Source organism: Phocoena sinus, chromosome X (genome assembly GCF_008692025.1).
Source record: "Phocoena sinus isolate mPhoSin1 chromosome X, mPhoSin1.pri, whole genome shotgun sequence".
Taxonomy (NCBI): Eukaryota; Metazoa; Chordata; class Mammalia; order Artiodactyla; family Phocoenidae; genus Phocoena; species Phocoena sinus.
The window spans coordinates 118,485,084-118,494,875 of record NC_045784.1 but is presented as its reverse complement, the minus strand read 5'-3'; the positions used below and the strand labels follow the sequence as shown (position 1 = coordinate 118,494,875).

At 45.6% G+C, this 9,792-nt stretch overlaps 1 protein-coding gene across 2 annotated transcripts in view; it reads right to left on the bottom strand.

Annotated features, from left to right (window-relative positions):
• Nucleotides 1–307: 307 nt before the first annotated feature.
• The window catches only part of F9 (coagulation factor IX), a 29,523-nt gene continuing 20,038 nt past the window's right edge, over nucleotides 308–9,792 (bottom strand). The window contains exons 7-8 of one of the 2 annotated variants that reach the window (XM_032620052.1): nucleotides 2,791–2,905; nucleotides 308–2,124 (exon numbers count right to left, since the gene is read on the bottom strand). In XM_032620052.1, the coding sequence (XP_032475943.1) occupies nucleotides 1,577–2,124; nucleotides 2,791–2,905 (663 nt within the window). In that variant the 3' untranslated portion in view covers nucleotides 308–1,576. The remainder of the gene's footprint in view (nucleotides 2,125–2,790; nucleotides 2,906–9,792) is intronic. The other variant, XM_032620053.1, reaches the window with a different exon arrangement.

Here is a 9,792-nt window from a genome sequence, read left to right as displayed (position 1 = left end):
CTTCTGAGTGTCCTGCTGAATGTAGGGTTTGGGAGCTCTCTCTGGGAATGATTCAACAAGAAACACTTTGAGAAATTGAAAACTACATTTATTGATACTTATGTTTGAAAGACTAAAGGAAAAAGGGATTAACTAGAGTAACTTGAAAGAAATCAGCAAGTGTAAGGCCTGGCGGAGGTGAGATGAGGGCAGGAGCAGCAGCAGCTTGGTGGGGTCAAAGTGGTCCAAAACATGATGTCAGTAGTTCCACATGTAATCACATGCAGGGTAAATGATTCACATCACCCAAATTCGTGAAAAGCCAAGGTCTGAATCAGAACACCAGTTTAACTCACAAAGGGAAATAGTCTAACAGATCGAAGTATTGATTGGTCAGTAACCCTCTAGAAAATACAATATAGAAGGCCTAATTATAATCAAAAAGTGGCTTGGGGAGCACGAACCAGAAAAAGGGAGTTGGTTGGCTCATTGGAATGAGTGCATCCCTCTTCACTGTGGTGATACACCAGTTGAGGAGGCATGACGCCTATCTTCTCTGGTCTGGGCAACTTCTTCCTTAGCCCTGGACAACACTGGAGACACACCAACAAATTCTTTCTTGAAGACTATTAGCTCTAGTTGCAAACTGACTGTTCTGACAGGGGACAAAACACCTGGGTTGATGTCAGCTTTCTAGGGTACAATGACATGCCGGTTTGCCTTCATGGAAGCATGTCTAGTCAAACCTCCATAACAACACAATTAAAGCCCTTGGGAAACTATTCTGATGGGTCGTTCCTTCCATTATGTATGTATTTTAATAATGTGACTGTCTGAGAGGAACTTTTCCTCCAAGTTCAGGCACCTTACTTCATCCCTATGTGATGAAAAGCAAGTCCAAGACCAAACTGAGAGCAAGTCTGGGTTTGATGGGTATATATAATTGTGCACAGCAGGAAAACAGTATGATGTTCCCCTTTCCTCCTTTAATGCCTATGTAAGGAAAAGGGGAGAGAGGGAGAGAGAAAGAGCAGAACTGATTTGGGGATGAGGAGTTGGCAAGGACAAAGGATGCAGGAATAAGGGTACCGAAAAAAAAAGTAGGGTTTTCCATGAGTTTTAACCTGTCGGCTGCTCCTGTGTTCTTCCTGTATGAGTGTGGTGCTGGCCTTGTGATGGACCAGACCAAATATCCTGGATACGGATCTAATAAATTTTAACGTTTTGATGGGAGAGGTGAGAAAGATCTGGCACATGGACTGCTGCTAAGGACGGAGAAGCAGGGAGTCGCCTCAGTGGAGAAACATAATGCCTGATGCACAGGATGAAGAACTTAACTTCACAGTTCTGTCAAGGGCTGGACCTGGAGGAATGGGCACAACTTCCCACCACAGTATATTTCTCTAGTGATTACATTTTCTAATCTACTTATTCTAGTAAAATATGAATTCTAGTTAGACTTCTTCCGGTAAAGAGAAAAAGCAGTATTCATAGAATGTATATATTCAAATCTAAAGAGATGGGAAAGTGATTAGTGAGTAAAGGACCTTGTCCATGTTCAATCCCAAATATATCGGCCTTGGAAATACATTTTTCTTTAAGTGAGCTTTGTTTTTTCCCTAATCCAGTTGACATACCGGGATACCTTGGTATATATTCCATATTTCCCTTTCACTGCACACTCTTCGCCCCAGCTAATAATTCCAGTTAAGAAACTGGTACCTTCCACTTCGGTAACATGGGGTCCCCCACTGTCTCCTTGGCATGAATCTTTACCTCCCTCATGGAAGCCGGCACAGAACATGTGATTATAGATGGTGAACTTTGTGGATCGGAGGCATGTAGCTCGGTCAACAAGTGGAACTTTCAGGTACTGAAGAATTGAAGCCGATCTCCCTCTGTTGAAGACTCTCCCCCAGCCACTCACATAACCATATCCAAATTTGAGGAAGATGTTCGTGTATTCCCTGTCAGCAATGCAAATAGGGGTTACGTAGCTATTTAGCATTAAGGGTTCATCCAGTTCCAGAAGGGCAATGTCATGGCTGTACTTATTAACAGATGCGTTGTAGCTGTGGTGAGGAATAGCACGGATCACGTTTCGCTTTTGCTCTGTAGGTTCTGTCTCCTCGGTGTTATGCTCACCTATTGAAAAGAAATTTCTTTTTCAATCACAGTCTTTCCCACAAAGAAACACGTTTTCCAAGTGTCCACCTAGCATCATTGAAGTACCTGGCAGTCAAGTGTCAAAGATCTTATATTGTTACGATTTTGGTAAAATGTAATGAGGGTCGATGCATACTTTTCAGACCAAAAAGCCATTCAGGACCATCGGATAGATGGAGCTGTTCACCCATGCTGTTACAAGTCTTACATGGTTCACAGGTGATAATGAATCGACTTGTTATGAATTATCCTAGACGTTCCCAATTTCAAAGATTTTGGCCGCTTTTTTGAGCACAGATAATACATTTATTTGGTCATTCATTCAATGTTAACTGAGGGCACGTTGCAGCTTGTGCCAGGTGCAAGGATACAAGAATCAGTGATATGACACGGCTTTTGGGAAGGCGCAGTCTGGTGGGGAAACGGACACATCAATAGATTAATTGTACTGCACTGACATGAAAGGTCCGCCAAAAGAACGATGGGGGACTTGGAGGATGGAACACATTGGATTTTGAAAAGATGGCCCCCCTACCACTAGTTCAACTTATTTAGCAACGAGCTTATTAAACCTTAGTAAAGTATGATCTAGCAGTCATGCAGAAGATCTAGGGATGTTGCAGACGTCTATCATTCTTTATTTACCTGCGACAACAGTAATTTTAACACCAGGTTTGAGACAGTGGGCTGCAGTTACAACCCATTTTTCATTAATGATGGAACCTCCACAGAACCCATCAATTTCATCACTCAAAAGGACCTGTGGAAACAAAATTATGAATCTTACTACATAATATATTTGATCCAGAACAAAAAAACCCATGTGTGCTGTTTAGAGGAGTGGGCAAAATATTGGCTTCTAGGTGCTGGCAGAAGTGGAGTGTTTCTGGAAAGTGTCAGCTTTGAAGATGAATTAGTGTTTCTGGAGCACAATCAAAAAAGCCATTTCTGAAACTCTTGAACGGAATGAACAGTGATAGCCAGGGGGAGCGCTAGATGAGGCAACCGTGAGGAAATGGATTCTTTTGATGATTCAGGGCCCTTGGATTCCTTTTCCAGGTGAGTCAGGTTCTCTGATAGCACGAATTGCTTCACGGGGATATGGCAGGTACATTCAGAAACGCACTTATTTGACTCCTGGGGATCAATAGTTATTACCGAGTCTCCTGTCCCTGCACGAGGAAATCTCCTTGCTACAGATCATTTGAAAGAGAAAAACTATAGATTTTTCCAGGACGTCTTTTCAAGCCCTTTCTAAACCAGAATGATATGAAATGAGACCTATGGCATCCCTAAGGGCTGTGCTATGGCCATCCAGGCAGTGAGCAACAGAAGAACTCGCCCACTCCTTCCGGTCTTCCCCAACTCTATTCTCCTCCCCCAACTGGATCCGTAAGCTGCCTCTGTCCTAAAAGGTCTATTAAGCTATGTTTGATTTGGGGACAAAGCAGACAAAAGTGTTTGGGTGCTGCTTTGACCCTGGACATTATTAGATAAGAGGCCAATCCATTCTTTCATCTGTACATTCATTGTATAGCCAGAGTGGTTCATGAATATTTTTACCACCTCAATGTCTAGATCAAGTTGGAGAATTTCACTTCTTGTATATGCAAGGGCCTTGATCCATCTGAGAAGTGTGAACACTAGAGGGCACACTAACATTTGGTAAACCCTTTGTGGGCCCTGACTAGCCCTTGTGAACTGCTGACCTTTTACTAAAGCACACATAGCCCCAGGCATAAACCCATTCATAATAAACTAGGGAAGGGGTGTGGTCACTCCTTTCAAGTGTGAGTCTGAGAAGGTCCTTGGGGGCATATTCTAGTGAAGATTCTTTTTGTCCTGAATTCAGTTTATGGAACACTTGCTAAATCCTAGACACCAAAGCACTAGCCTCCTACCTGGAGACCTATAGGCCTGACTCACTGCAAGGCTCTGACCCTCTTTTCCATACTCAGGTTTCCCTCTCATTCTAGCTGTTGCTTCTTATGTTGAAAAGTAAAAATACAGGAAAACTCACACAATATAATAAACACCAGTGTACCCATTGCCCAGGTTTAACAATCTTAATTTTTTTTTGAACCTGTATCGATTGCTTACTATGGATAATCACTGTGCTAAGTGTTTTATGTACTTTGTGGAGTGACAGTAACATATCCATATACAGATGAGCAAACTGAGGTTTAGATATGCAGTTAGTTAGTTAAGGTTAGTTCGTGGTGAGGCTGTGATGCAAACCCTAGTCAGCCTGACTTCAGAGTCTAGGCTTCTAAGCACCCAGTATTTCTCCGAGTGTGCTTGGTGGGCTGACTGCTGTAGAATCATCTGGGATGCTTGTAAAATGCAGCTTTGGAAGCCCACCCAGACTTAATAAGAATATTTGGTGGCTGGGAGGGGAGAAAATGAAGATCTCCAGAATATCCTTATGCATAATTAAATTTGAGAAATTCGGTTTCAGAATTCCCAAGGCTTGGTGACCTTTCTGTTTTAAAAGTGCTCACTCCGGGCAGGGCTGGCTACATAATTTGTAGGGCTTGTTGCAAAATGAAAATGCAGGGTCCCTTGTTCAAAAGCGAGGAAAAAGTGTCACAGAAGATACTAAAATGCAAAACTTTTTCTTTTCTTCTGTGGTCTCTCACAACCTATCATGGTGTTTTGAATTTACTATTCAAAGTTGTGCTTCCTCGGGTATGGGGGATATTCGCTGGGCGAGCACAGATCCTCACAGGTGCCCAGGGACTACAGCCTGAAATCGAGCACGCAAGCACAAACGCAGCCCTCAGCTGCCAGGTCCCCTCTTCCGCCAGCCCTGTGCTGATGCCCTGTGCCCCAGCAGGGGGAAGGGTAAGTCAGTCTTTCCCACTGGTCCACTGTAGCAATCAACAGCAAGCAGTGACTCCCAAGGGATTTCAACTTCCCTGCCAGGATATGTTCAGGTCCTGGAATGAAGGTGGACAAGAGGTTTGCCCCAGCCATTCACCCTCCAAATGTGCTATGAGGCATTTCTGGTCCTGAGATGCCATGTGGCCACGCCCTGTCCCCAAATGGCATAGAGTCTGTGCACCCAGCCTCAACCCTCCCTGTGCCTGTGCCGAAGGAGGATGACAATGGTAGCTGTTGAGGGTGAGGAGGTGGCATCTGCCAGTGAGCCAGGGGTTGGGGGTGGTAGTGGTCACTGGGCAGCTGTGGAAAGGGGAGACAGAGCTAGCCAAGGCACCACAGGACAGGGGAGAGGGAGGTCAAGAATCCATCCCTGGGTGGTGCTGAGAGGTAAGAGTGTGGTGACTTGAGGTTCCAGGTCCCCAGCACACGCATGCTCCATTGTCTCATTGAACTTGAGTTACAAAACACAAATGCAAAGCATTGAACTACAAATGCGGGAACCTTTTGAAGACAGGGCCCTGTGCAAGTGCACTTGGTCACCAGCTCATGGAGCTGGCCCAGACCTCAGGTGAGTTTCGTCACCAAGCAAATTTGCGTAACACTGTTCTTTACTGGGCCTAATGATTACAACTGAATACATTTGCTCAAGTAACTGGAGTCAAGCATTCACATGCAATGATATAGTGGTGCTTCTCCTCTATATGAGAGGTGCATTGGACATCTCTCAGCTTAATGGGCTAGTTAGGCCAGAGTGAATGATAGCCACAGCCCTGGGCACAGAGACTAATCTGATGTAGCTAGTCTGACTCCTGCCAAAGATTTGCTGCCCGGAGCATCTACGATGTTCTGGTGCATGACTGAGAAATACAGTTGTGTTCTTCTAAGCCCGAAGTGTGTTTTTTTGCCCATTCCTGATTGGTATTAGAAATTTTAGCAAACATCTTTGCCGAGAAAAAGCCCTAAAATACATTTGCATTTAAAGATATTACAAGCAACTTGGTTTTGGAATGTTTGCTTGGCTACCTCAGGATCACAGCTATCTAAATATTAGCTGTTTGGGTATGAGCTGTCTGCTTGGCGAAGGACAAGTTCTTGTATGACATCACTTTGGAGAATGTTGGGAAAAATGGGAAAGCATATGCTCTGAGCAAGGATGTCGGAGTTCTGATCTGTCAAACATTTTCATGTTTGTCACATCCTAACAGGAGCCTGTTTTCTCTTTCAGACACCCACACACATCTGCAAAACACACATTCACATATCTGTTCTGACGTTCTTCACTGACCATGCCAGCCTAGAGTGATAGCTGCTGCCCTGTTGTTCCCTTCCTAACCTTTTAACTCAAACTTGGCTTTTCCCTGTGATTTCAGTAAACCCTCACTCTCCCTACCTAGCCACCTCCAGCTTTACAGTAACATTTTTTCTTTGCACACTTGTTCTCTTTCATATGAAGAGCAAAACCATTTCTACATGATGCACAGCTTATTATACCCACAGGTGTGATTCGCCCAGCCCTTGGCCCTACTTCATTTTTCTGGGCACAGAGGGGATGCTCACTTTTGGCTTTTAATGGTTAACTAGACTTGTCATTGAAAGAAACTTCATCAAACCATCCTAGAGAATAATTGTCTAAATGTTCTGTTCAAAATAGTTTTGTGAGGCCAGATGAGATTACATATGTTATGTTTTCATTTCTGCTAATTGGAGCTGTATCATCTGAGCTAGGAAAAATAGAGGATCACCTTTCCAAGTGAAGATATATCTATAGCCTTAGGACCTTCCTGTAGCATCTTCCTCCCAACCCCCCCGCCCCCCCCACCCCCCTCCCCCGCAGAAAAAGAGGAAGTTCTGGTTCGTACAGATGGTAACTGCATGTTGTCTGCTATGGGGGTGTATCCTAATCAAATGAAAGGTTTGGGTCTGTGTAGGTAGCTGTATAGGTCAAGTGCTCGGGTACCTTTAAGGATAGCTTCAGCCCAAAGCTGAGGAAAGCCAAGACTGGGGAAAATGCTAAGACATTTTAAAGATTGTTTAAGCCAAGAATAGAATAAGGAATAGACAGACTGCCTCTCAAGACATATTTTGCTGGGTAAAATGGTTAAATACAGGCAATTGCATAGATACAGCCTAATATAAAGGATTAAGGAAAGCTTAACTACTCGGTTTACATTGTATTCCGTTTTTATCAATCTCATAGAATGATCTTCAAATTATTAAATGTACAATAATTATGGCTAATACAGAGCCTGAGGCCCATGATAAAACAAAAGAGAAAGATCTGGTACTTCACACACAGGGCCAGTCGGATCCTAGCTCAAAGCAGAAGAGGAGGACAGAGCTCTTGGGGGCAGGCTTGCGCATGCTCAGAATTGTGGGCTGGCAGGGTCAAGTGCATGGGACCAAAACCCAATAAAAGCTTCAGAAAGCCGAAACACAGTGCTACTTCCTCAAATCTCTCACTATTAAGCTGTTGATGAAGGTGGTCTCATGGTACAGGTGTTGCGATTTCCCAACTCTAATGTTCACATTTTTCATTGTTTCCCTTTGTAGCTGTATGAAATTCGAGTTCTGTTTTTTTTTTTTTTTTTTTTTGCGGTACGCGGGGCCTCTCACTGTTGTGGCCTCTCCCGATGCGGAGCACAGGCTCTGGACGCGCAGGCTCAGCGGCCATGGCTCACGGGCCCAGCCGCTCCGCGGCATGTGGGATCTTCCCGGACCGGGGCACGCACCCGCGTCCCCTGCATCAGCAGGCAGACTCTCAACCACTGCGCCACCAGGGAAGCCCCGAGTTCTGTTTTCGTTTCCCACTCTGCTAAGGATATACCGACTCTAGGAAATAGCCTTTCTGTTCCTATATAAGAGTTAACCCTCTCGCTTCCTCTCTCTGCTCCTAAGTGGCCCTGCAGAGTCCCTGCTTCCCGTCCCCAGAGTTCTCCAGGGGCTCTGAGCCCAGCGCTGGGCATCTGGAGGCAAAATGAAGGAAACTGGCCTCACACCTCCCTCCGCTCCTTTCTGGGGTGTTCTGTCACTGTGATGTGAGGTCAGAGGTCAGAGGTCAGGCAAGTCTGCCTTCACCTTTGGCCTTGGGGGTCGGGGGTTAAGGCGGCCGGAAGCGCAGGGGCTTCTGGGAAGCGTCTGTGGCTGACCCGGCGCGGCTGTGGCTGTGGCGGCGGCGGCTTCTCCTCTAGCCAGGAAGCGGAGACGAAAGCCCTAGAATAAGGTAAGAAATGCACGCGGCCGCGGACAAGCTGCGCGAAAGGTGAAGCTCGCTCCTTAGGGTCTCAGAGTTGCACGGGGTGGCTGCGGTCCCTAGCCTGTCCTGTCTCATCTCCCACCAGGGGAGCCCGAGCCCTCGATGCTCTCCGGGATGGGGTTGTCCCGCTGCTGCTGTCCCAGTGACAGAGCAGCTCGAGTCAACAATTCCACGAACATATGTTGAACCAAATCTCCTCCCCGAGCTGCCCAGCCCACGCGGCCGACCCAAGTGGTTGGAAAGGGCTTTCTTAACTGGGGCCAGTATCGACCTGCCTGCCTGGAACTTTCACCCGTAAGTCTACAAAGAAAAAGTTGTCGTCCCCTTTCTCTTGTGGCCCTTTAGCTCTCGCAAACAGCTCACCTAAACCTTTTCTTTAACAGACTAGACATTTCCAGTTCGTTCAAACTGTTTGTTACTCCAGAGGAAAGTGAACTCTGTCTGTGCTGCTTTGTGGAATTGCTTCACCCACGTGGTCGCGTTATTTCCCATCCCCTTTTATTGACGCATCAGCATTTTGAATCACTTTTTTGCTAGGTGATATTGCTAACCAGTATTTCCTATGTCAGAGCCACAGATCTAGTTTGGCCATTGAAACCCCAGCTGTTTGTTGCTAGCTTTCTCTTGATGCCTGGGCTGCAGCAGGTGTGTTGCAGTCTTGTCTGCAATCAGATCAAGCATTTCCACCTTGCAGATTGATGGTGACATGGTCGAGCTGACTCATCCACAAATGGGGAGAGATTCTGGTTGGTTTTCTTTCTTATTTTGTCTAAAAGTGACTTTTGCACACTCAGTTTGTCTCCTATTTTTGAAACCCAGTAACCTTTTGTGAGAAACTGGGTGGAGGTGGGTGTGGAGAGACGGTTCTCTGGTGAGGAAGGCATCAGTGTGAAAGTATGGCAGGGTCTTTCTCAAGTATCCTAGCAAGTAGCACAGCTCTTCACTTTTGGAAAAAACTAAAACCTAGCGCTTGGTACCTCTACAGTCAGTAATCTTACTTCATATGGATGAAATAGCGAGTGAACCTGTATGTGCACAGGTGTGGATGAGTGATCTTGAACATTCCTAATGATCTTAGCTGGGCTCCATAGGAAGGAGACAACAGGTACACTAAGTGTGCAGCACGGAGGACGTGAAACGATTTGAAATGATGGGTATCAAATCTAGCCCTTGGCTGTTAACTCAAAAATGTGCACAGGTGATTTTCATGTGGGTTGTCTGCAGATCACACTTGGAGAAATGTGGGACTAGGTACCACGAGTCTACTGTTCGGTGTTTTGGAGCCTAGCTTCTATAACAAGTTTGTTTCCTTTGGACCAGTGCGTTTCAAATTGTAGAGTGCGTCAGAATCACCTGAAGGGCTTGTTAGTGCACAGACTGCTGGCCTCACCCTCAGAGATGCTGATTCAGTAGGTCTGAGGCGTAGCATGAAAATTTACATTCCTCACAAGTTCCCAGGTGAATCTGATGCTACCACACTTTGAGAACTACAGCCTTTGACCAAGCCCCTG